This window comes from Lepisosteus oculatus, chromosome 3 (assembly GCF_040954835.1).
Source record: "Lepisosteus oculatus isolate fLepOcu1 chromosome 3, fLepOcu1.hap2, whole genome shotgun sequence".
Classification (NCBI taxonomy): domain Eukaryota; kingdom Metazoa; phylum Chordata; class Actinopteri; order Semionotiformes; family Lepisosteidae; genus Lepisosteus; species Lepisosteus oculatus.
Genome location: NC_090698.1, coordinates 15,225,531 through 15,253,051, shown reverse-complemented (window position 1 = coordinate 15,253,051; position 27,521 = coordinate 15,225,531). Strand labels below are relative to the sequence as shown.

Sequence of the window (27,521 nt, the reverse complement as noted above, 5' to 3'; positions counted from 1 at the left end):
GCCAGGTGAGTTACAAGTTATTATAGGTACAGGCAACCCCATAATATTAGGTGATTTAAACCTAACAGCCAGAAAGTACATACAATGCATTCTAAAAACAAGGAAAAACTATTTAGAATTCTAGGATTGTTATACATAGAGATGGAAATGAAGGCAAAGTTAGGGATCTAGTTCTATACCCTGTCACGTACAGTATGTAACGTGTGAGTCCTGTATGAGTCAGTTCAGCAGACTCCAGCCTCTGCCCTCAGGAGTGTTTCAACTCCCTTCTCCAGGGGATTGGTCGTTTAGCTGCCTATCTGCCTGGACTGTGTGTTTCAGGCATCGAGATGTGAACCTGACATGCTAGTGTTTCTCAGAGTCTGTATGCCCTCCTATGCTGGAGCGGCTCTGTGGTTCTGATCAAGTAAATTGTTGGGAAAAAATGTGAAAAATGTACCACAGCACGTAGTGAGTCTTTTGCTGTGTTGTCACACCCCTCAACGCTCAGGACTGTTCAACCCCCCCAATCCAGAGGCCAAATGCTTCAGATGTAGCAGCTGCTTTGCTCATTTGATCTATTGTATGTGCCTCAGGTCACCGAATCCAGGGGCCTGCCTGAATGCATATTCAACATACAAATGTTCCTTTTCAGAGTGACATAATTGTTCAGTGCATGGTTTTCTGTAAACATGGGCATGAAGCGTAATTCATTCAATAAATTAAGAATTTCTCAGTGTTGTACTGTACAACTGTGGCTGCAAAAGAAAGCAAGAAGTTCTGAAAATAAACTTTCATCCACAGTGACTTCAGAGAGATGAGGAGGAAGCTACCCACACACTGCAACACCTACCTTTTAAACACTGACCCCAGCTCTCACTATTACCCCCGCAGGAGTGAAAAATCAAGCCACAATATTTACAGCTGCCCTGCAAGTCTTCAGCATAAGCAGTACAGTATGTCTGAAAATAAAGACCTCTCAGGTACTGTAACTGCACAAATTTTCACTTCAAAAGTCACCAGGCACTGCAGGTCTCATTTTCCTTTCTGTTCTTGTTAAAAACCATGAAGGTAGAAAAACACTGAACATGCAAAAAAAGCCGGTTAGGTCAAAATTATGACATGCTATGCTGAAAAAAATCAACTGACAAAACACCCCACATAATTCGTACCTGATGTCATATAAGTGGTGGATGATCAGATAGCCTTCAGAGCGCAGGTTGCGCATTACCATCTTGACATTGGTAATGTAAGAGTCACACACATTCTCCCAGTACGGAACGAGATATTCAGGTATCTCCTGTATGAAATAATAATGAATGAATAATGGACTGGAGAAAAACATACAGTACTATAAAGTAGAATGGGCAGCCCAGAGCTTCAGCAGTCACAGCTCTATAGGTCCTGTATGGCTCTTTAAATCACATTCCGTTTCAGACCTTGCAATTTCTCACCTGTTCAGCTTAGCAAGAATCTTGTAAAGTTAACAGCTGGGGATATGGGTACAATGAAAGCAGAAGCACCACTACTGTTACAGATCTATAAATACTTTATGTCAACAGTATTGGAATGTAACATAAAAAACAGATACTACAACATGTGTACTGTAAAACATACTGTATATATACTTTTATTTGTATGAGGCAAATATAAGAAGGGTTTGTTAGACTGTCAGTTGGCACTCTGCAGACATACAGTAGTATTGACCTGGAACATATACTCTCTTTGAGCTGATCCGAATTATTACACAATACCTTTAAATACCCTTCCTGAATAAGTGCAGTTAAAAACCCTTCCTGAATAAGTGCAGTTTTATCCAACTAATACTGGCATCTAGACCGTTCTGCAATAAATGCAGGAAGGAGCATATGATATATAACTTTTCAAAGTTACATATCACACAAGCCTGACAGGAACAGTAAGTATTTTTAAGAGCTGCAGCTCTTTAGAAATATTTGCCATACATTAACTGGAAAAGCAATGACACCTACAGTTGTTTAACATACTTTAAAGTTACTGAATCAAGCATGCATATTTGATCGAAGAGACTAAATAAATGGTTGAGGGACTGACTAAGCAGAATGAAGGATAGGGAATTAGGCAGAGTAAGCACAAAGGTGAGTTGGTGAACTACTGCTAATTTGCGTGTTACTCTTGCAAATAGCTATGGTACTAATCAGACATTTGGACCAGTAGAGCAATGTTTTGACTGCTGCGCAGTTGTCACTACCCTTCTTGGAGTTAGAAATGAACAAAACAACAGCGGATGGAAAATTAAGTAGTCTAATATTGTACCAGAAAAGCTATTATAGTACAAGCATTTCTCATTTTTGATCCTGAGGTTTCTTTAGGTTTTAACTTCCATTTAAGATGGCCTCGTAATTAAGTATATTAAATTCCTTAACACATTCCATGTGCATGATTATACCCAATCAGATATATAATCTGTTTTCTACACATACAATAATTCTTGGTTTCAATACCTTGCTGATCAAATACCTTGCTTCAGGTCATACTGTTGCCAAGAAATTTGGTAAACGGAACGGTTCAGCCATATCCACAATTCTTATTAGAGTCTCTCTCCAACAGCTGTTTTAACGGCTCTTCATAGGTGACCAAGAACAGGCAGTAGGAGTAAGTGCCTTGTCAATCTTTCCCATAATAAGCATTATTGTTGTTTGCTTAAAATAAACTACTTAAATTCAACACCTGTGATTACTCAAAACAAAAAAATTCTAAAGATGTAGTCAAATATGTAATTCAAGTAAAAAGATTAAATTAAGCATCTCACGGCTCAACATACTGTATATACAAATGAACCTTATGGTTGAAAAAGTAAATCATGTAAGAAAACAAATATATTGGTTTGGAGAAGCAGGATCAAAGGTACTGTGAAGTGACAGAAACATATTCACTAAAACAGCTGATAATACTCAGAATTTTCATCCAACATGCCAACATGTGTCAGCAGCTTTCGATCCAGAACATGAGCAGAAAAGAACATACAATGAAGCAGTGCGTTCGGAGAAGAAATTTCTGCGGTCCAGAAAGGAACATTCTCCACAAGTATGATCCACTAAAGTTACCAGATAGCTGGTACATCTTTTGTGCTCACTTCTAGAGGTACAGACAGACAGCTGAGGAATAGTCCTACATGTATATGTGAAATGATACCATAGCTAAAAGCACACATTGCTACTTCACTTCCACCATCATTGGTTATCTGTTTTAATTCCACAAACAGATGAAACAGCCACTTCAAATTGTTTGTTTGCTTACACTACAATGTGTACAAAGCACTTCATTGAACTGATTATTTAAATGTACCATTTCAACCAGGCTATTTAACAAAAATATTTAAAAAATGCCTTTATCTACTTCATTAAATATTATTTTAAGCCAGCTGTAGTTTGTACATGGTGTTTCACAGTTTATGTGCATTGCTCTAAAAAATATCTCTCCCTCATCAGTGCTTAAAACTACTGAGCCTCTTGAGATTGCAAAATCACAATAAAAGACACACTATAAATTTAGATTTCTAAGCACTGATCAGAAATCACCTTGGATTCTTTGGTCAGAGGCAGACGTGCAAACACAAAAAAGGCTAGTGAAGAATATGAGGACATTAAGCATAAGCTTCAGAATGACTTCCTATCAGCTGATCTGTGGTTGACATTTCGCCATGAGTGCTCTTTATTTGGGTCAATGCAATACCTGGCAAAAACAAGATAAAATCTGCAGATGTAATTAAAGTATTTTATACAATGCTGAATAAGTTGATACAAATTTGGGATGATCAGCAAAAAAAAACTTTTAAAGGCAAAGGTCTTTAAAGTCTTTTCTGAGGAGTCCAACTGATACCATAATAACTCTGAAGCAGGATAGGTCTTTAAAGTCACACCAAACATGAATGTGTAATTTAAGTGTTAATTCATTCCTTATCTGAAACATTTCCGTATGACATTTTTGCTGCATGCAAAATACTCTTTTAAAACAGGTTATTTAAATAATTTAACTATCCATAAAAGGTGAGCACCTCATGATAATTTGCGATAGAATGAGGCTTACTGAGTTCAGAGGTATACAGGTATGTCCAAACAGTTTTTGCTCAAGAGTACAGTAGGTAGAGGTACAACACGTGAAGAGTATCAACAAGAGAACAAAATGGCAACTAAGCAGCTAACCTGATCTATGCAGGATCCCTGTTTAACTTTATTCAAAGTGCATTGTCACTACAATAAGACCTTCTGTAGATACTCTTTTTGGAGTTGAATGGTAAAAGACTTTGAAAGAATTATCAAATAGGCAGGATGGGCACCTCCATCCTGGTTGACATCTATCAGTCCTAGAAAACCTGCTAAGAATAAAGTTGCTTAGCTGCTCAATCTTCCAAACTGATAAGTTTCAGAAGTGGGAAGAAAGAAAATTCTTACAGTCACTAGAGGCGTCCACTACTTGAAAGCCTGTAAGTGGACAATCACTACGCATTAAACAAGAGGCACTTCTTGGACAAGGGGTTGAGGGATTGAGTCTGGAACAAGTTTTCCTGGCTCCTTTCAAGAAACAGCTGGATGAAACCTTGGGACCATGTAGATACTAGCAACCAATGAATCCAGGCAGGCTGAATGTCCTCTTCTCTTTTACTACCTTTCTTAGCTTCCTATGTAAAAGAATCCCCAATAGCTTTTATTTGATAAAACTAACACGTTTTATCTGGTTTAATGTTACATTCATTTCAGTTTGCAGGAATTCTTGAAATCCGATTGGTCCTGGCAAGGTCTTCTGCCGAGCAGGAGGATAAAAGGGGGACCAAAGGGAAAGTAAGGAAGCAGCTGAGAGAAGCAGAGGGAAAAGAGCAAAGCAGAACAAAGACGGCAAGACGAGTGAGACGGGTGAGACCGTCAAGACCCCAATGTAGTGAGATGAAAGAAAGTGAAACTGAAAACTGAAGAGACAAGAGACCTGGGAGGCCAAGCACTTGAGTTGACCTTAGGTGAAAATGTGTAGGGTTTTGTGCATATTACACAAGAGTCTGCAAAATGTTATTACGAGAACTTGCTTGTGCTATTAAACATAATAACAGCTTTTGCTCCTGTCTCGAGGTATACCCTTTGGTCTTACCACTTTGGAAGCTGTTACACCCACCATGTCTCAAAGACAATTGCCAATGAATGGTTAGAATCAGGCAGCCTGCGGGACGCTGTCATAATCAGGCTGCTGGCCACAGGGCCTGCTGGGCCTGGCATTCATACCTTGGGAAGGAGCTCATCCACATAGACCCACTTATCGGAGCCTGGCTTGGGAGATGGGGATACTGTGGGGGCAGGCTGAGGGGCCATTTCAGAGGTAGAAGACTCAGATGCTCTTGTGGTCTTGCCCTGGGCAGAGCCTCAAAGCAAAGAAGAATTGAAAAAAAAAATATCTTCAAAGTCCAATACCTTCCTGCATGTCAAAGCGTTCCACATTGTTCTGAAAGAGCCGATGTTATGATGTCTATCAATTCACAAAAGTGAAAGTCTGAAGAATAACTACTGTAAGTGATCAACAAATGAATCACTGTTCATTCTACTTTTGACACATTAAAAGATACAATTTAATTGCAAAACAGTGACTTCACAGTGAATATCACTTTGTCACAATAATTTTAAATGTCACTCATTTGTTTTCCTTTACACTTTTTATGGAAGTAACTTTAGTGTAAGATTTTTAGCCACCAAAAAAACAACATTTATTAAGTAGGACAGTATCACTCTGTTGATTGAACGAATAGAACAGTTGGGACCTGTACCTGACCCTGACTTGGAGACCTTCTTGGTAACCTCCTTTCCCTCTGGTATGCTGGCCTTCCTTCCCTTCCTGTCCTTGGCAGAACTGCTTCGACTCCGGGAACCTAAAAAAGTCCATCATTTTTTATCTACTGTAGATTTATGCACACTTACAAGTTACTTTACAATGCATTTGACAACCACACATTTTAGATTGTTTAGACTGTAGGTCTCCCTTACTGGTTTTACAGCGTGATAAAATGAAAATGTATGTGACCATTAGGCTAACAGACCTGTGATCTGACATGGGTCAGATCAGCGGTCCTCTTGATCCCTGCCACCTGAGAGGAACAGGACATGCTTTGCAATATCTGTTTGTTAGAGCATGCCGAGACAGCTCCTTATTTTTTGTAAATTATTTCAAGGTTTTAAAAGATCATTCTACCTAGAAAGAGATAATGTAGGTGCTCAGACCTATGTTAAATAAAGTGGATAAATGTGTCTTTTTTATTAAACTTAGTTTGGGAAGCTTAGCCTGAATTAGTCAAAGCAGGGTCAATTTAGCATTGAAACAAATAGTGCTAAAAGTTGTCCTGTGAGTCCACAGGCTGTAAATAGAGATACATGGATACATGGCAGTCACCAACATATTAAATGACTAAATCCCTAACCCTAAAAAACATGACCCGATCTTATAAGATAGTATCAGTGGCCAAGTTAATAATTTTGTATTTGTGAACAACATTTATGTTTTACACACTTCTAATGCAACATTCCCTGGTGTACTGCAGTACTATTATAAACAAGGATAAGGTCTGAAAAACAATGGTCCATTTAATCAGCATTTTAAAATATTTGGATTATTTTGAGTTAATATTGAGTTACATATCACAAAAAGAGCAGACAATATTCTTTCATGTAATAAACAGAGTTTTGATTTATGCCTTGGTACATCTCCCCAGCATAGCAGTGCTGTTAAATTGTGATTTTTGCAGAACTGAGACAGTGGATGGTGAGGCAACAATGGTGAATTTTAATTATTCTGAATAAGCGTGGCTGACCTTTAGAGGATCTGGTGGCAGACTTAGATCTAGAGGGTTTCACTTCCATGCCTTCTGTTGCGACTACAGTAGCTGAGGGTTTTGTTTCTGGAACAGGGGCAGGAGGTGGCACATCCGAGACAGGGCTCTCTATTGACGGTTTATCTTCCTGCACAATTTCCTTCCCTAGAGGTCCCAAAGACAGATTCAGGTTCCGTTTAGAAGGCAAAGTCCCCAGTACTCCCTTCCTCGTAGTTTCACATCATCCTGGACTGTGTGATTAGACCAGAATAATAACTATAAATCAGTGTAAAACAAACAAAAGGCCCCATCTTTCTTGACATGTTATTCTTGGAATTTTAGTTACTGCGACCTTTATGGGGAGAGAGAAAGCTTTTACTTGTTAATTGTTCAGTGCTCATACCATTTTTGTTCTTACTGATCATGGCTTCCAATAAAACAGACTCCACTTTTTTAAAGACTGTTTCTTCATCCTCCTCGGCGGTCACCTTCACTAAGATGTTCTGTTGGAGGGCAAACCACTTCTCCAGCTTGGGCCAGGTGTCATGGAAAGCAGTGATCCTAGGGAGGGAGGACAGAAGCAAGTACACCATGAACAAATGGACAAAGATAATCATCCTTTTAGCTTTACTGTGCATGGCTGTCACTTTCACATGCTCAGTTTCACAAAGTTTAGTAACTAGCCTACTCAGTTTTTATAACTTATTTATCTGTTCTTCAATCATTTGGTCTGTATTTGACTACATTTGCATCATATATTCATGTTTGTACCATTTTGGCTTTATTCCCATGTCAGCAGTTCATTATCTCATACTTACTTTGAATGCTACTTGACTTTGCTTACAGATTGTTTAATGAACATAGATAAAGAAAAACACAACAGCATAGAATTATTTGATGGGAACATTAAATGTAGCCGTGTGCTTCACAACACACCACACATCACCTGATATCACACACGTTATCCTGTCATATTGCTAAATCGCAACCTTATGTGACATTCTGCCTAAGAAGAAGCTGACTGGGCAGAGTTCTATTTTCCAAAAAGAGAACAACCTCAAACATAATATCTGAAAATATAGAACAGGTTTTAGTTTTGAATGCCTATGATAGATTAGCGGATATTATTTTAAACTAATGTTTTACCAACAGATTTTTTTCTGAAATTCTAAGATTGAAAACTCTTCTGTTGTTTCAATAAACATTTCAAATTATGCAATTTGGAACAAAGTCCAAAACATTTCAACAAATTCACAAGATGTTCTTTTATCTATACTCTATTTTGAGTAGTGTCAGTTGCTTAATGACAGAATGTGGAGGTACTAGCAGAATGTAGGCTCAGAAAAGGCAAAAAACATGAAATGGTTAAATAGAACTGCATTACTACTGCTGACACTGACCTGTGCTGTATTTGTCGCTTTTCTAGAGACAGATCTCTTATTGGTACGAACTGGTCTTTAACTCCCACATTAGTTAAAGGTCCTTCTTGGGACGGGTGGTATACCTCTTGACCAGGCCCAGATCCTCCTGTATCTGCAAAAGTACAGTAAATACCTGACAAGAGTGCCTCATGTAAGTAAATGTAAATACTGTCCTTTTTTAAACAAAGGGCAATTCACCTGTTTTACAAATGTAATAGTTTTCATCTCATCCCATAAGTGGTCTTCACAGTGTCCTCAATCATTGTTGTACATCCTGCACTGCAACACTTTCTAGAAGCACATTTTGCTCTCTGTATTCTAAGCAAACTAATAATAATGTAGTTTAATTCATAGTAATGTGTAATTTTTAGTGTAGCTCTTAAGGGAGTGGTAAGGGTGTTTGATCATGCTTTTTTTAAAAACATGTTCTAAAACACTTGTCAAGTCTTTTGTTTCTTTAAAAAAATTCATAATTGTGGAACTGCCAATTGGGAATCAGTGCTATAATCTTCATGGTACAATGGAAGACGAGGCAGGTGAACACACTTGTGTTCTCAAGAACCTCCTGTCCAATACCATTGTCTGACTTCTCCTTAAACCATGAAATGAACTTTATTAATGTGCAATGAACCATGGTTTCCTTAAACCAGTTACATACATGTCTTCTTTGCAGCACGGTCCAGTACCAGGTCATCAGACACTTCGAGGAGCAGAGCCAGATCCAGAGCAGGTGAAGGACGTGGTGGTTCTTTTGCAGCATTTGGGTCAACCACAATCGAAGAGCTTTTGGCTTTACTCTTTTTGGAACCCGCTTTGTCTGGATCAGTCCCAGACAGGGCTTTCTCCAGAAGCTTTGCTTGATTGATATCCACTGGGAAGCCATCCAAAATCCAGCCTGTTTCTGCAGGAACATGTCTGGAAAGAACAATATTGTCAGAGATATGTGTGCTAAAATATAGGAAGCTTATCAAGGGATAAGAATTGCAGTTTTCCGTTCTTTTTCTCTTTTTCACTTGGAGTCTTCAGGAACCTGGATCACTGCCAGCATAAGAGACATATTGTACTGTAAACACAGCATACACATATCCTCTGAACATGTGCTGTCAGGGCAGTTGAACTCCTCAACACATCACAAGCCCAAAAGACAGAACAAGGTGCCAGAGCTAAACTGTAGTCCAGCATGCAGAAGATTAACATTATCAGATTTTCTAATTCCTGAAGAAGACATGTGAGAGTCACACCTGATGGCTTCAACGATGATGTCAACCAGCAGCTCATCTGGAACACTCTTCCCCTTTTTAAGAATCTTCTCTACAACAGCACCAAGCTGGGCTCGAGCAGAGAGCTAGAACACAGTGAGACATACATCTGGCTTCATGCAGCCCATAGTACATCACGGAATTAAAAACAAGACAATCAGTACCATGAGTAGGAAATGCTTGGAAGAGTTGGGGAGAAAAAAAACAAAAACATAATAAAAAAACATCTATTTATTTATATGAAATTCCAGTTCACCACTGAACAATGAAAATCAAGGATTTTCCTAGACCACTCCACCTCAAGAGTTCTCAGTCAGTCTTTGAAGAAGTTTCTAATCTCATTCGGGTAATGGCAGAGTCCAGATGTGAACCAGCAAATGCCAGGATAGAACATACAGAAGAAAGTTTAATAAACACAGGACTGACCTCTCTTTCCTTCCCAGAATTGCTCAACTCTGGCAGGGCCTCAGCCATTTCATTGTCCTGAAAGGCATTGACTGCTTCTCGAATCATCGTGTTGGCTGACAGAATCTGGATGTGATAAGCTGATGAAGCAACACACAGACACACCATTCTTAGACATGGGTGTTTTGTGTAATTTACAGGGTTTGAAGACAAACTGGCAAAAGTGTCATTTTTCTTCTGACTTCTTTTTGTCATACATTTGTGCACAATGTTTTGATCCTGCAGTGATCACCTTAAAACCCCAAGTCTCCTCTTTTTAAGAACTGGCATTAAGGAAAAACCCAGCATAGCTAAACTGTAAGAGTAACTATACTTGTGTGGTGGTTATTTTTTCTTCACTTTCAGTCCAGAAGAAAATAGTTCAATATTTAAGAAAAGAGAGGAGTCAACTAAGAACAACAAGTACACAAAAACTAGGAGAGTAAACAAATGTTGCAACCAGACATCTGTAAAGATACCCAAGTGTACCTTTGGCAATTTTTTCCAGGCAGGAGGTTTTTCCGGAGAACAGTTTTCCTAGAACACACGCCTTCAGAGTGAAGGGGGGGAAGTGGGGGGATGGGCTGGTTGGCTGAGGGGGATTTATGATGTTGAGCAGCCTGTATACCACATGGCCCAAGATGTTGCTCTTGGGCAGAGGCTCTTTCACTTCGCAGTCATCTGGCGCAGCCCATTCCCCAGTCATATGCTACAGAAATGACATAATTCCCACCTCTGTTAGACAAGAGCAACAAACCTGGACAACATCTGTCCATTTTAACTAAAACAAATGATTTTGTTTTGCTTAAGTTCTTGTGCTGTGGCATAAGCACAGTAGAAAACACAAAAGCAATGGCAATACTGCAGAATAGTTCCTCAACTCTTTTCCCTGGTTAATAAATCTCTTTAAACATATTCCAGGTTTAAATCTGGAGCAAATTGGATAAAAAGGGTCAGTACCTAATCAATTTGTTGAGTTAACTAATTAGGACCACAGACAGCAGAAACTTTCAGAAGATTAGTTTGCTGCTAAAGCTGGGAAAAAACACAGATGAAGTGGAGTTTTCTGGAAATTGTTTTTTAGAAAGGAATGTAAAGTTGGAGAGAAAAGCATGCCAGATTTGTTAATGCAATTTGCAGTTCACTAAAATATTGTCAGGTGTACAGCATTAACATTAAAAATCAACATGCACCTTTGCTCTGTATCATGTTTGTCTGAATCTAAAGCTCATTAGTTCCCTTTTAATACCTAGGATCTACTGTATGTTCATTGCCAGAGATGATTTTTACATGTCACTCAGACAGGCTTTGCTGCTCAGCCTTTGGCAGTGCATTTCTGAAAGATGTATGTGTCGGGGGTAGCTCTTCCTGTTGCAGTGAAGCAAGCTGCTTTTCCAGGATGTGGGTGTCAGGCTAAGAACACTGTCTGCGCTGTGGTGAAAGTATCACACTAAGCATTGTCAGTGATAAGTATTACCACACATGTCAAAGCTTAGGGGCGTGTGGAGGGCCCCTTAAGGTCTCTACTAAAGTGTGCAAGATAAGGTTCTCAAGAGGGTCTAGGAGAGCACTCTTTCACTGTGTAGGGTATAGGGTTATAGTGTATAGGGTATATGGTATAGGGTTAACCATGTCAGGGTGCTGGGCTCTTTCACACCCCATTTTAACTGTTAAGAAGGGTACCCAAAGCACAGGTTGACACAAAAAATTGAAATAATGAAATGACCAGTTTTGTTCCATACAGGTCTCATGTACTGTGAGCCAGCAGCCATGTCACCCTGCAACTTACAATTGGCAGCCCACTGAAAGCTAAGCAGGTGTGAGCCTGGTCAGTACCTGGATGAGAGACCTCCTGGGAAAAACTAAGGTTGCTGCTGGAAGAGGTGTTAGTGAGGTCAGCAGGGGGCGCTCACCCTGTGGTCTATGTGGGTCCTAATGCCCCAGTATAGTGACAGGGACACTAAACTGTAAACAAGCGCCGTCTTTCGGATGAGATGTAAAACCGAGGTCCTGACTCTCTGTGGTTCTCGAAAAGAGTAGGGGTGTAACCCCGGCATCCTGGCCAAATTTCCTAAATAATCCCCCTCTATGAATTGGCTGCATTACTTTGTTCTCCTCCCCCCACTCCGACGGCAGGCGGAGCGACGCGCTGATTGAAGTATTTCTTGGTCGCATTTAATGGCAAGGTCACCTCAAAGATTTGGTTCAAACCGCCAAATGGAGACAGGCGTGCCGACAAGTAGACCCTGCTGATGCAGGATTAACGCTAGGAAGAGAGAGGTCTCATGTACTGTACCCCATATTCCAAGCACAAACATGAGTAGAACTAAAAAAATGCAAATCCTAATTTTTGTAATTACAACACACACGTAACATTTTTCTTTTGTTAGTCTAAGCTTTTCAAAATTGACAAATCACAATATCTTAGAATGTTTTCCTCACCATGGTTTCTGGGATTAATATAACAATTTTCTTGATACTCTGTAACGGCTATCGAGTTTTTGTCCTACACTATACGCTATAAAGAATATCTTTTAGATATGCATATGAAAATGCACCAAAATGTCTGGCACAAGTTGTCAGGTTTAGTGTTTTGGAAAAACCCTAAAAATATTTCAAGCTACACTAAAAAGGCAACAAATCAGTATTGAAATTATTTTTTGTTTTGTAAGTAGTAACCATGTAACTACTGTATAATGCACAGAAAAGCTAAAGTACCATGGTGCTCCTAACAATAGTGCATTTTGCAGTAGCAGCCTCAATGAAGGCTAAAGCTATTATTTACCAATAGTTTACATTATACGTACTATTACTCACAATCATTAAAATAAATGGTTTATGCTATATTCACAATCATGTGGGCAATTACAGTGTAATAACTGTGTAATTACAGTAGCCTAGATAACATGAGAGCTGAGTGTTTTTCAGGAGGACAGAGGACAGAGGCAGATGAAAAATGTTCTAAATTTCTTTAGGCTGATTTCTTCTCGGCCACATTTTGTGCACTGCAACAGCCATACCTGGTAGTCCTCATAATCCTGGTTATCCAGTATTGCCATTTTTTCCAGCTCTAGTATCTGTTCAGGGGTGGGCTCGGGTGGCAATGGGTCAACAGAGGCCTGCTCATACAGGGGCTTCCCATTATAGAAGAGCTCCTTCCATTCCTGCATCAGCTTAGCAGGTATCAGACTGTGGGAAGCACAACAATGCCACAGTATTGCGATCAGTACACTCTTACTAATAGCAATAGAACATGCATGTGTTGTAACAACTCAAAATGGACAACACTGCCTTCCTGAATAAAAGAAGATACAGATATATTTGTTTTAAATTCAATGATTCATGAAGTTGCTCAGTACACAACAATATAGAATTGTACCTTCATGTAAGTCAGCCAATTTTAATCTCTTAACAAATCACACATCTCCTCTCTTTTAAATGTCTATAGAGTTGACTACAAAGAGTAACTTCTTGTCCTCACAAGGGTCAACACAAGGAGAGGTCCTTTAAAAGCTTCAATGTAAATCAAATATTACTAATAAGGATGCATTCACAGATGTCTTCCTTACAATCTCAAAAACAAAAGAAAGGTTACTAATGAGAGGTGGCCATCCAACACATCTGTAAAGATACATCTTTCAAACATGTTCATACTTAGACCACTAGTTTAGTCATATTTAAGTAAGGACAAAACAAGCCAACAAATATCAAGGGATCGTGTACTGAATATTATGGCATTAACACACATGCCTGAGGAAATAACAGCACTGGCCAAAAAGCCATGATTGTCACAACCCCCCTCACTTATGAGGAATGAGCCAGGGAGGTAGCTGCAGGGTTGCAGATACGAAGATGAGAAGGGTGTAGAAAAGATGTGCACAGAGTTGTGTGCAGCTAGTGAGTATTGATAGGTACTGTAGTAGAGTGGAAATGCAAGATTAGATCTTTTTGACTCCTCCCAAACTTCTGATAAATAATACCATTTAGTCTGTGATAATTGGCAGATATGTAAGAGTAGATACATGTATGAGGTTCTGTAATTAGATCATCTGTCTGATTAAGCATCTTTACATTCCAGGACACTTGAATCTGATCTCCATATGGCTCTGTACCATGGATGAACACATACTTGTTGGTCAGCTCCCGGTACTCTCCAACTTTGGTCACAAGGTCAACCATCTGGCTGAGAACCTCCTGGCAAACACTGTAGTGCTTTCGGTAGCGAGCCTCTGCCCTCTCTGCAGCAATCTTGTCATGGAGCTCAATTTCCTTACGAATCTCCTCCATGTGGTCAATCTGGGCCTGCTTAGCCAGTGCCTTAGAAGTGCACGAAAAATCTATCTTAACATCATATCTATTATTTAGCTGGTTCTCGGGCAAAATAGATATAAAAACTCAACCAGTCACAAGACCTGTCCTCTCTATTTAAGACCACAAGGATTCTTGTTCTTGTACCCTGTCAGTTCCAGATTTTCATTCAAGCACAGGAACGTATCTGGTCATTCTTCTCTGAACCGATTACAGAAAAGCAATATCTGTTTTCTAATATAAAACACAGTATACACTATGGTGAAAATACTCTATACTCTACTATACAATATGGTGGAAATTTCTGTGACTACGATCTTCACAAACATTATCTACAGCCTAGTGCCTATACAGTAATACAGATCCAAGCAGTATTTCCAGGCATAACTGCCCAGGTTGAAATGTACCGCTTCCCTGTCGAGAGCCTCCTGAAACTCCTTCAGCCTCTGCTGCTCGTACTGCTTCTCCCGAAAGATGCGGTTCCTTCGGACAACTTCCTTCTCATGACGGACTTGCATCAGCTGCACGGCCAGCCGGCGCTCCTGCTGGGACTGCTTCGTCAGCCGGTTCACCAGCTGCTCCTCCCGATACGTCTCCTGTGACGGGAAAGAGCCCTTGTGTTCCAGTCCGAAAAGCATGAGGCAGGAAGAGGTGACAAAAACGACACCCCTTCTGTCTTTGCCTATATATTACTGTATAATATATTGTACATTATCACTGGCATACTGGCTTGCTTAGTCCTATTGTAAAATATAGTACTGTACATCCCAGAGATGAGGACCTGGAGAAAGACAGGTTTATCATCATCCTGGTCACAGCACAGCACAAATACATACAGGTCTCTCTGGAAACACAGCACTGGCCGATAGAAGATTTGATATGATCAACTAAATAATATCAAGAGGATAAACTGCTAGAAAGTTTGATGGTTTAGACCAGCATTTATACAACCATTTTTTGTGATGGACACATGCCCCAGCTGCTGATGTTAAAGTTTAATATTTTATTGATTACATACTGTATTACCCTGTTGCAAATCTGCATTATTAAGAAGAAAATCATATTGTAATGCAACACAGAATAATAAAGAATGGACACAAACACAGCAGTGACTCAGTATTGTACATCACATAGGGAATAAAAACATAGGTGACCATTTATAAGGGATGACCATTTGTAGGCGTGGAGTTATTGCAGTATCCATAGACTATTCATCTGCTTCTGCATCTGGGGTTCTTACTTTAAGATGTTTCAGCTGCCAATTTATAAAACTGCTATTCCATGTTAGTTTGTTGTAGGCTTTAGTTCTGCGGCCAGTCAGACCACGCTTGGAAGGACCTTCAGACAAGGAACTCGCCTCTTGAGCCTCAAGGGCCCTGAACTGCTCCACCAGGACTTTGCGGCGCCGCTTCTCTCTCTGCTCCCTGGCAGCCGCGTCTTCCTCCAGGCGCTGACGGATCTTCAGGATGTACAGGCTGCTGGCCTGCGCTTTCTCCTCCCAGCTGGGGGAGAGGAACTTCGTGCTCTGTCCATCAGTCTGGAAGGACCCTTGCAAAGCACTGCACAAAAGAACATTTCTGGGTGGACATTCCCACCATTTTCATTTACACATCCTGTATTATTAGTTATCGCACTTGCATGGCAGTCTACTTTTGAAACTGCCCCTGGATTACATCATATTTCCTTTACCATCGCTCTCACACCAGCACAGGAGAGGTGCGGACGATGTGATACTAGAACGCCCAGAACTCAAACAGCAGGGGAAGGTCTGGACACAGGACCGCCTCTGCCCTCGCTAATAACACAGCTGACTCCCAGGCACCTACTGTAGCAAGCTACAGGGGTGGCTGAGGTGCGGAAACTCAGAAACTCTGGCTGATGTTGAGCCCATCCAGGAGTGGCACCACTCAGCAAGCTGCGCTTCACTGCTAGGAGAATCCCAGATACAGCTGGCTTCATCGCGGAAAATACTCCGTTTGGCAAACTCTGAACTACTGGAGAATAACCTGCTGTGGGGAACCAGTTGCCCTTTCCGAATCACCAGGCTTTTTATCAGGCAGTGTAACATGAAAACGTTGTCATAATTAATAAAATCTGTTCTAATTCTTATTAGTGTCAGAGGTACATCCTTTACAGGGGTTCCAAACAACTACTTTACAATATACAGCATAACCATTGCAGATAAGCTTTTCAATACAGAAGAAAACAGAGATAAAATCATTAAGTTACAGCAAATTGTGATTAAAAGAAATGAATGCAAAGCCATGAATAGAGCTTAGTTTTAAAGATAATAATTTTAAGAATGAATCATTCACACACCTGAGAGAGGAAGTGACACCTGCAGATGGAGACAGCTTCCTTCTCACTTTCTCAAACTGCAGGATCTCACTGTACACATCCTATGATACATCCAATCAAAGCATTAGGAAGACCTTGTCCTATCATCTACACCAGTGCTGTAAGCATTCACTCCAAATGGATTGAGTCACCTTACTGTTTAAATAAGCTTTTAACAGTCACAAGCAGTTGCAATTGTTTTCCCAAAACAATTAGAAATTAGGTCATATGCCATTATATTCAAACAAAAAACTGTAAAATAATTCTGTTAAAACAGTTGATGCATTCCTGTTCTTCAGCCTTTTACATGTTGCTTATGGGAGAAGACTTTTTACATAATACAGTACTGAGAAAAAGGTCGTGGACCCCAAATATTACTACTCACAATGATACTCTCTTATAATCAAACAGGTATTTTCTAAAATAACCAAAAGGGGTTTATATTGATAGATTAAATGTTTTTTGAGATGCAGCGCTGAGTGAAGTAGAAAAAAATCACTGAAAAATGTGAAATAATAACTTAACTTAGCAAAGTTTACTTAGTAAAATTAAGACAGTAATTAGAATAGTTAAATAACTGGGTAAAATATAAACAAAAAATGAATTTGGGCAGCTATGTTCTAATTGTAAGAAACAAAATGGTCCTTGCCAAACACGTGAGTGGAAATACATTTTGACTTTTGCCATGATCAATGACTCTACCCAAGACCGGTCATCTTCTCTTGCTAAGATGCCCAAGAGCAACCTGAACTATCATCTAGAAAGTCACAAGTAACTCCAGAGTAACATCTAAGGATCTGCAGGCCTACATGGTACATGGCTGTGGCTAATGTCGGTGTTCATGACTCATCCATGAGGAAAGGCAGGACAGAAATGGTTTTCATGGGAGGATAGCCAGGAAGAAACTACTCTTCTCTAAAAACAACATTGTTACCTCTCTCCTGTACAGTATGCTAGAGAAAACTTGGACAATCCAGAAGACCCCTGGAAGAATATTCACCGGAAAGATGACTCAAATGTTGAACTTTTTGACCACAATGAAAAATGTTACTACGACAACCGAACCCTGCCTTCTACCAGAAGAGCCTCATCCTGATCGTCTAGCATGGCAGTAGGAGTATCACAGTTTGGTGCTGCTTAGCTGCGCAAGGTCCCTCATAGCTTACCAATCACAGAACCATGAATTCAGAGTTGCATCAACAAATTCTGGAGAAGAAAACATCAGGCTACCAATTCTTCAGCTGTAGCTGAGCCAAAAGTGGGACATGCAGCAATACAGTAATTCTAAACATTAAAGCAGATGCTATAATTCTAAACATACATTTCGGATTGGCCAAGTCAAATACCTAAATCCTATTGAAATGTTATAGCAGGACTGAAGACAGCGGGGGTCATGTAAGGGAACATTCAAATGTGATTGTCCTGAAGCAGTTCAGTAATGAGGAATGGGCCAAAATTCCTAAAAGCTGACAAACAGGAAACTGATAAACGGGAGGTGACAGGAAACGGTAAGTTGCCATCAGTCACTAAATCTAACTAAGGGCTCACATACTTATGTACTGTTGGATGATTAAATTAAATAATTTGAATATATCCAGCGTCTTTGTGTCTAGGCTAAATCGGGTTACCTTCATCTTTTATTAGATGACTCTCTACAGCAATTACATTTTAAGTCTTAAATATACAAGGATACAAACAAACCTAGGGAGTTCACAATCTTTTTCTCAGTACTGTCACACCACATAAACTTTCCAGAGTAAATATATAGTGTAGCTACGAGCAAACCACACAGCTGAGTAGTACTTATCAATACAGCACTGATCCGTCAAACTATAAAATCACTGTTCTGAACAATTGGCCTCTTATAACAATGTTTTCTGTGAGGATGACCTGTCGTACCTGAGCCTCCAGCTGCTTCTTTTGCTGCTTACGAAGTTCGATAGCTTTAAGAGTCCGCCGAGGTGGGGGTTTGGGAATCTGAACAATGGCAGCTTGTATCCTGGCCATAATCTCGTTCTGTCTTTTCCGAGCAAGCCGATGCTGAAACAGAAAGTTTTAAGCTGTACAGGGTGGGCAGCAGCTTGTTAACAACTGCTATATTACCCTGACTTGATGATGTGTTTGAGTCCCTGCTGCAGACATCACTATTGAACCTTGACTGAGGTACTTCACACGAATTCTCTTGCACACCAAGCTGTATACAGTAAGTGGGGACCAGCCTTGCTGGGGGGATGTTCCCTGAGCTTCTTATCCAGTGGAGGGAGTCATGTGCTACTGTATAAAGTCCACTTAACACTACAGAAACGAGGATGAGCTCTGGCCCGATGAACTGTTCTGGTTCTGGTGTGGACTTTACTTTTACCTTTTACAGTACTTCTCTTGCAAGACAGTAATCCTTTTCTACTGCCTAAACTTAGAATCTCCAACCTCTATTTGGAGTTTTAAATCAGATTATCCAACAAGTACAACCCTCAAAGTTGCGGAACAGAGACTCTAGACATCTCCTGCTCTTGACAGACCATCTGTTTCTTTTTCTAATTCTTATTCCAACTGCAAGCCACCAGTGAGAGGGCTGGTGCATCAGAAGAAAGAAAGACAACCCTAATTTAGTACTGCTGCAGGTTATAAAGGAGCCTGGTAAGCCACAATCGTCTCTTTGGTCCTGTAGGTCAAATCCTGTCAGACTTAAACCCACCATTCCCACTAAAACACAGCAAATACATGCGTGTAGGAGATCACCTGAACTCCACAAAGGCACCACAACTGATTAGGCAGCTCAGTTATGCCACACTTGTGTGAGAGTTGCAGAGACGTCTGTTCAGGCTGTGAACAGCAATAAGGAGGACACTGAATATGTATACACATTTTATTACAATGTGTAACACAGAAAATGCTTTATTCTGGAAACTACAGTAAAGAATCTGATTATTTAAGAACACAGAGTAAGTTTCACTCTAATGACCTTGGGATTTTACATGAAACAATGTTCCCAGTGAAGACAAAGGAGGCACTGTACCTTCTCAATACTCTGAAGTCGTAGATCATTTTGCAGTTTCTGCATTTTCTGCATCTCTTGGTAACGCACAAGGGATACTTTATCTTGAATCTCTTTCGCTTTCAACTCATATCTCTGTGATGTTTTCTGAAGTCTGATATCTGCCTCACGCTGAACTGCTCCTCTCAGACGCTAAAAAGAGGCAAAAAGTGTGTATCAAAACAGGCAGGTTTTCAAGGTCTACTTAGTTCTTCTTGATTTTTATTAACTTTCAGGAAGACACTTCATTATTATCCAGTTTACTTAACCAAAAGGGCAGTAAAAATTCATTTTAATGTTATAGGGGTCTGTTATGCAGTGCGCACCAAAACTATTACAGACACCCATTAACAATTTCAGGCATTAAAATTTAAGTATTTTAGATACTAAAATGAATTGATTTGTAACGCTGAATCAACCCAAAGAGGAAAACAAGAAAACAAAAGGTAAATTTCTATCACAGAAGAATGTTCCCTAGTACCCTGAGACATAGGTACCCAGGTTAACCATATGGGCTATGTTTAGCAGTGCCATAAGGTGAGACTCTCAGTTCACTGAAGAGATAAGGCTCCTACAGAAACTGGAACCGTTGACTTAATTAATTGCATTATCACAGTGCGCACAATCCCTAATGCTGACACTAGCCACACAGTGGAGGCAACCGAGAGAAACTGCATGTCCCTTTGTATGACAAAACTATGGTCTGTGTTTTTACAGCTATGCACCACAATTTCGGGAAGGGTTTGATGAGGCCGGTCCCTAGAGCTTATTCCCAGGAAAACGGTTTCAGTTTCAGGTACTCGCGAAACCCACATCGTTGTATATCTCTCTCTCGATGCTCTGCAGCTTTGCCAGCGCTGTCGGCTGTAAGGTCTCGAGGGCCACTCCCGTGAGCCCCGCTTTCTTCTTCTTCTGCAGAACAATGTACAGCTGGTAGAGCAGCCGTGTGGCCACGCCGTGCTGCTGCGACATGATGGACTGGGCAATCCTCAGGTCAAAGGGGACTCCCAGCAACTGCAGCGTGGGCTCCACCCGGGTGAAATTGTTCAGTTTGGAATCAGCTGTCCTGCAAGGGGGAAAAGAAGCTAAATGCTGAAATTAGTGTCTCGGGTGTCTGGACCGAATGTCATCAGATCGCAGATGTTTTTGTCCAGGGCACTGGTCCTTTCCCTTAAAGATGTGCACATCCATCTTGTTGTAGGAGTGTGTAGGACAAGATGCTTTTCTGATGACATTGCAATTTAAATGCATGGACTTGACCGCCAAGTTCCGGTGGTGATGGTTAAATTAGGGGGCTCCAACACTTCCCCTAACCCAGTAAGTCTTATACTGTACGTCATCTTGAATTATCTGTGACTAAAGACTGGAGACACCTGTGTGTTACTGATCAATTAAGTAATTAGTGGATGACAAAGTCAAGATTTTTGTTCAGTATTCAGATCCAATTGATGTCTGAACTACTTGACTGAATAGATCACCTGTTCAACAGATGCTGTGTAATTGCTCCAGGTGTTTGGGAATCGATCATTCAATTATTAATTATACAACCTGCGTGATTTGGGTCTGTCCAGGACCAGTGCTAGAGGTCTTTTAATTTAACCAGAGCTGCTAGAGGCCTTTATCATCATTGACCCACACCTGAGAACACCTGGGGAGTTGTCTGTCAGGTCCCTTTCAGAAAAATGGCAGATTATGTCTGATGTCAGTGTGCTGCAAAAACACTGACAATACCAGATACAGTACATGTTAGAGTCACAAAAGAGGTGAGTTTAGTTTACAGTATGTGGGCCTTTGAGCAGGAGAGCAATGAATTCTATCAAGACTAATAATGCAGTTAATGAAAAACAGAAAGAAAATGGAAAATGCAGTTATGGAGAACACACTTAAAATACTTTTGCATTATATATATTGGTGACTGTGAGCTGCCTGTTGCACATAATAATATTAATAATAATAGGGGGTATTTATCCTGCACACAAGAAAAGACGGGGACTTCGCTGAAGAGGACACTAGCTTTTGACTGTTCTCTCATGCTGGACTTCCAAACTTCCAATAAGCAAGAGCCAAACCGAAACGCGTGGCTTCGATCGGGGGACTTTGACAACTGCACACTTACAAATGTCAACTGCAAAGTCGGCTTCGAGTAAACTAGAACTACTCCACTCACTTGGTTTTTGAAAAGAGGTCGAAATCGTCTTGAAGCTGGTATTTGTGCAGGACTTCGCCAATCAGATATCCGGTGCTGAAATCTTTGGCAAATGAACTCGGCTCTGAAGGCAAAAAACGTGTTTAAAATGTTATGTTTTCTATACTCTAGCCATGCGGAACAAAGTCAGCGGTGTTTTTTTAAGGTAAAAGTAATAAGAAATGCACTCACCCACATGTTTCGATATTCTGAGCTCAGAGTTGAGCCACTGGCACAAAATATCCGACATGTTTTATCCTTCTGTGTCTTAGGACTTGTATCGTCCAGGGGTGTGCTTCGCTCTCCACAGTCCAAAACACAGAATCCAGCAAAGCTGCAAGGCCTTTGCAAAGAGACAGCGTCCCGTTGCCTAGGCGACCTGCCAGCTTAGCAACAGTTACCAAACGGGCTGAAAACGTAACACCCACCTTGTGACGTCACTTGACTTGAAGTACACCGTTTGGACTCTCTCTTTGTTATTGAGGGCAAAACTTCTGAGATATCAGGAAGGATGATTGTCGTGGGTTGAAATGGTCAAATCGACCTAGCGAGATACTAAAATCAAACAATAGGAGACGAACGGAATCTTTTGTTTTTTCATGTCTTCACTTAATCACTTGTATGTCATAATAAACCCCTTTAACCTAGGATTCGTTTATTTGTTCCCAACCATTATATTCTTAAAAGCAATAGCTTCTGTAAGGTCGGTTAAAATTTATTAATATATTTTCTACTAACATGTAATATTGTGTTTTATGTAGCTTCTCGTAGAAAGGTCCGTGCTTTTATTGCTTTTGTGTCACTTACAGATGACTTTACCTGCCAGTTTTAGTTTCGCACTATTCATATTTTTTATTGATTTTGCGAGTCGGCATGGATAAAAGAGCACGGGGAATTCGTTAAACTGGGTGATGTTTCACTTCCAAAGAAGGACCTCTCAAATTGAACAAAGGCGGTCTGCCTCACTGATCATTTTAGATATTGAAACGACTTCATTAAGAGAGAAAGACAGAAGACAGTTACTGCAGGTAAGTGTTAATAACAGTATGGGAGAAGCTCAAGCACATGTAAGGAATTAAGGAAGAACAGAGGGAGAATAAAAAAAGCTCTGTAAACACAACAGGCTGACACAGCTCTCAGCATGGGATAGTTTTTCTAGATGAATACAATTAGCTAATGCATTTTATCTGCCTCCCTCCCTCTGCATGGAGGAAAGACCTTTGGGTTCATCCATTTTCTAATTTCTTTATCCCAACTCAGTGTCATCGCAGAGCCTATCCTGGCGAGCAACGCCCGGAAGGCAGGGTACACCCTGGGTGGTACGCCAGTCCATGGGCAGGGCGCACACAGACATTAACATGCACGCTCACACCAGGGCCAGTTTCCTCAGTAGCCAATTCATCTGCCAGTATGTCTTTGGACTGTGGGAGAAAAATGGGGCACCTGGAGGTGACCCATGTGAAGACAGGGAGAACATACAAACTCCACACAGAAGCACACCAGGTCCAGAACTGAACCCAGAGCCCCAGCGCTGCACCCAGGCAGCAATGTTAGCCACCGCACTCTGACACCCCTACAGATTAATTTGGGTTGAAGGGTGCAAATTAAATGCAAGACATCCTTGCGGTGCTTGAATGTTAATAGCAAACCATACAAGTACAGGACGCACTTAAGGGAGCTGTAAAAGCCCAGGTGTTTTAAATACATCTCTCAGCACATTTCGTTTATCCTAACCAATGCAAATCCCTCTCTGTAACAAGATGAACCATGTAAACACTTGGAAGGTGAGAGTTGCGTTGAGCTTTCTTGAGGGTGTGTGAAGTGTTTTCTGTTCTTTTGCGGAATGAATCTGTTGGGAGCTCCGATGACGCTGTCATCCAAACCCTGCAGTACACAGATCCCAGAGAGGGACTTTCCAGTCAGAATTTCAGCTCTGGTCACATGGGATGAAGCGGTGAGGTTTTTTTCAGATGAAATTAAAGGAGATCCTTTGCATACTGTCCTTGAACTTGATTTACACACTTTTAAAATGGATCCTTCCCACATTTCACCGAAACCTGCTTGAAACCTTCCAATCGCAACACCTACTGTACAGTTTTAAGAATATGAAACACTTTTTAAAACCTGAATTGGGTTTAAACATTCAGCATGGAAATCCAACAGAAGAACACAAACAGAATTATTTTATTCAAAATTGATGTATCATTTTTATTGAGAATTTCCCGTTTGTTTTGGTATGACGTATTTTCATAAAGATCATAAATGTGTAGTTTACATACAGTATTTGTTCAAAAGGTAAAACTATTTTCAACAGCATAACATAACTCTGAATTAAACAGTCTGTTAAGCACAATTCATATTTATAGATACCCCCCAGACATGATCAGTACATCCCCAGATTTTGAAAATGATATATACAGCATATGCATCCATTATTCACAAGAGTCATATTTTGTAGCTTGATTTCTTTTTTGTTCCCATACATCTGTAGACAGCTTCTGCAATGTGACTGAGGGGTTGTTCAGGGTTAAAAGTTAGTTCTCTTAGGTTGGTGTGAGCCAGATACAGTATAAACTGTATATACACACCAGCTGCTAAAAGAAGCGGCTAGCTGTTTCACTGCCTTGACAGTGCCAGTTTAAAAAAAGGGAAGGCCTTTTCTGGGTTTAAAATGCTACTCTGGCAACACGGGTGACTATAATGTTAAAGGGTATAAACGCAAGTTGGCCAAGCCAGACTGTTAAGGGTTAACAGAATTTACGGTTCTTGCGAGGCACTGACAACAAATGTTTTTTAGTTCAGACAAAAGAAAAAGAAGACGGGCAATAAGTAAGTGACAGGCCTGAAGTCTTCAATGGCATCGTTTAAATTGCCATGTGCTACTCCAGCGTGTGCTGGGAGAGTGAATAGAGAGCTCAGAGACCTCGCTCTCCAGATGGGCTGGGTGGGCTGTTAGTGCAGGTGTACACCCTCCATTCCAACTGATGCTTACATAAGACAGACCCATCGATTTCTTGAGATGTACGTACTTTTGAGAAATCCAGGAAACAACCACATCTGAGATCTCATTAGGAGGAGTTCCAGGGAGTCTGCAGATTTCTGCAGGGGCCAAGCAGCTGCCAGCGGACTTGTTAGGAATGATCGCTCTTGCAGCTCTTGTTAGGAATGATCGCTTCTGTGTCAAACACTGCGCCACACAACGGCTGTCATGCTTTGTTAGAGGCCTTTAGACGGTTAGAATAAAGGACACACAGGCAAAAAATGACTTCAGCTACTTGGTCATTTGGTTAGGCGCAGCTGGCGATTGGTTAGAATCACCAGAAAAGTAGATCAACTTTAAATCAAAATGAATAAATTAGCCACTTGGAAAACTGGTGTTAGAAAAAACACCAATTAAAAAAATAATTAAAAAATAGCTGTCCATCGCTTTGCCCCTGCTCCGAGCCCCATAGCAAAAAACATTTTAAAAAATAATGCTAATACCATTTAAAATAAGATATTCAATTTCCAAGTATAAATTTCCTACAAATAAAAGCTAAAAGGTAATTAAGAAAAAACTAAAAAAGATGACAACCGCAGCAGGAAAAACTTTAACTTCGCCTCGTCAGCCTGCAGCCCCGATTACACCTACACACAGATTTTGGCACAGTGTTTCCAGACACTACACTCTTCAATACTGAGAGATAAGGTGGTGAAGAAAACAGTCCCTTTATAAGTCTGGCTGACGAAAAGTGCGCTTTGTGTCTGAAGAAAAGCAGAGAACTACCTCCCTTCGTACTGCCCCATTGCCTGGCCTTGTCCCAAACTCCCAACAAAGCTTCCACACTCATGAGGTTATGAAAGCATGGAAATGAGGTGTCACCTCAACCACAACCAAACCTCCATTGGGAATTGAACATTCTGTAGCCTTGTTACAGTTCAATGAGACTCCACAAGGTGGTGATCTTGGAACCCCCATGTCCTTCTATATCTGCTGAAGAAAATCTGAATGCTGTGTGGGAGGTAAAATAGCAATGGGTCTCCATTTCTCCTTCTGGGACACTACATTCAGATTGATTCATTTTTTGCTTGTGACCACACTGTTCCTGACAAGTAAACAGACAGGCAGGGAAAGGGAGTTAAAGTAAGGTTCAGACACATCTTAAAGTCATTACAGTCTGTTTGCCTCATCACATGGAACAACACATTGTTTCTCAAGACTTAAAGGGTGATATATCAAACCTATTCAGATCATCCCCACAATATGCGAGCTGTGTGTTCCAATGAAAGACTCCTGTGTGGTCTGGCTTAATGATCTAATCTTTTTACCAATGTTCTCATAAATGGAATATCAATTAGTCTATACAAGAAGTCTATAAAGACAAAACATGGCAAATCTGGTCTAAAGCACACTTTGCTCCTTCTGGAAAGCCTTGTCAGTTTCCTGTTGAGTCTTCTAGGTTGCAATGAACAATGTGCAAAGTCATACCAGGTCGAGAAAGACAAATCACATACAGTATCATACAATTGAAAGGAGTATCCCCAGTGGCACTGAAAGACTCAGGACCTCCAGCAGAGCAAATGAACAAGCTCTTGGACTCACGCTCTGCAGTAATAGAAATGTGTTTGGGATACTCCACTGTCTAACGGGTTTCATCATTAGTATTGCTGTCATATACAAATACAGACCCCACTTCCCTCTAACCCCTCATATACACCTGGGCAGCAGGTGCCCAGAATCCCACTTTTAGCAAAGGTAAACAGCTTTATGTGGAGACAAAGGGAGAGCATGAGAACATGTATGCAAGCTTGTCAACCCCCAGCATTTCCTCTAATATGGCCAACTGTACATTTGTATCGTCAGGTACAACTGTCAAACCATTTTTGTTAGTGGCAGATAAATGATATGCAATCAGTGAGAACTACCTGACAAGAAATGAACTAAAGTGCTCCACCTCAACTGCCAACACAAACGCCTGCAGCGATAGGATACTACTGCCATTACGTGTAAATGCAGGAAAGTCATGTTGTTTCAAAACCATTCAAGTCATTTTGTTTTTGAAGTTTTAGGTATTAAGAGACAAGGAATGAAATGAATATTTTTTTGGTGTTTCTGTGATATCACTGCAAACGCGTGACTGGGGAGCACTTTTTCTCTTACAGCTGTGCAGTTTTTCTGTCTCTTTGCCAACTACACATGACAGCGGGGCAAGGCTGAAGGGGGAGAGGTGCAGTGCCTGCAGCTGGGAACCTCTGTCAGGATGTGTTGGACCCAGGAGGTTAATGGAGAGCTTGACACTGCACTACCGGGAGAGAGCCCCAAAGCCTCATCCCAGACAGGGTCTCCTGCTCCGCCTGGCCAGTCAGGACGACACCCCTGAGTTCTCAGACCCGGGTGAGGAAATCCAGGCCAAGGTTGGCGGGGATATGTAGGGTCTCCAGGCTGAGGGCGGAAGGGGTATAGGGGAATAGAACTGGGAAGGTGTGTTTGGTGTCCACCAGAAGATGAGGAGGATCGTTGCGGTCACGGAGCAGGCCCTATGAAGAGAACAGAAAGCATTCATCATGGCAGCAACCCACTCACGGCTTGAGTCATATGACCGCATTTTCCATCATGGTCGTTTGCTTTCTACGAGCTCCAGGTGAAGGTGAGCACCATATTTGCTCCTATGAGACCTGCAGCGCTGGCAGCAGGTTTAGTACCAAACAGAGGACAGGCACAGCTGTCAACGATAAAGCTGCACATTTG

At 40.8% G+C, this 27,521-nt stretch overlaps 2 protein-coding genes across 7 annotated transcripts in view; both read right to left on the bottom strand.

Moving 5' to 3' along the window:
* spef2 (sperm flagellar 2) overlaps positions 1-22,149 on the bottom strand; it is a 44,126-nt gene extending 21,977 nt beyond the window's left edge. For 3 of the 4 annotated variants that reach the window (XM_015340439.2, XM_015340440.2, XM_015340441.2), the window contains exons 1-20: positions 21,986-22,140; positions 21,776-21,878; positions 20,422-20,674; positions 19,591-19,761; positions 18,474-18,614; positions 16,557-16,636; positions 15,595-15,796; positions 14,645-14,833; positions 14,059-14,246; positions 12,950-13,118; positions 10,419-10,638; positions 9,912-10,030; positions 9,468-9,571; positions 8,885-9,141; positions 8,206-8,338; positions 7,209-7,366; positions 6,806-6,970; positions 5,768-5,869; positions 5,232-5,368; positions 1,152-1,279 (exon numbers count right to left, since the gene is read on the bottom strand). In XM_015340439.2, the coding sequence (XP_015195925.2) occupies positions 1,152-1,279; positions 5,232-5,368; positions 5,768-5,869; positions 6,806-6,970; positions 7,209-7,366; positions 8,206-8,338; positions 8,885-9,141; positions 9,468-9,571; positions 9,912-10,030; positions 10,419-10,638; positions 12,950-13,118; positions 14,059-14,246; positions 14,645-14,833; positions 15,595-15,796; positions 16,557-16,636; positions 18,474-18,614; positions 19,591-19,761; positions 20,422-20,674; positions 21,776-21,878; positions 21,986-22,043 (3,077 nt within the window). In that variant the 5' untranslated portion in view covers positions 22,044-22,140. Of the gene's footprint in view, positions 1-1,151; positions 1,280-5,231; positions 5,369-5,767; positions 5,870-6,805; positions 6,971-7,208; positions 7,367-8,205; positions 8,339-8,884; positions 9,142-9,467; positions 9,572-9,911; positions 10,031-10,418; positions 10,639-12,949; positions 13,119-14,058; positions 14,247-14,644; positions 14,834-15,594; positions 15,797-16,556; positions 16,637-18,473; positions 18,615-19,590; positions 19,762-20,421; positions 20,675-21,775; positions 21,879-21,985 lie in introns of all 4 variants that reach the window. The other variant, XM_015340442.2, reaches the window with a different exon arrangement.
* Positions 22,150-23,972: 1,823 nt separating this feature from the next.
* The window catches only part of myo5b (myosin VB), a 115,931-nt gene continuing 112,382 nt past the window's right edge, over positions 23,973-27,521 (bottom strand). For all 3 annotated transcript variants that reach the window (XM_069186910.1, XM_069186909.1, XM_069186911.1), the window contains one exon: positions 23,973-27,310. In XM_069186910.1, the coding sequence (XP_069043011.1) occupies positions 27,158-27,310 (153 nt within the window). In that variant the 3' untranslated portion in view covers positions 23,973-27,157. The remainder of the gene's footprint in view (positions 27,311-27,521) is intronic.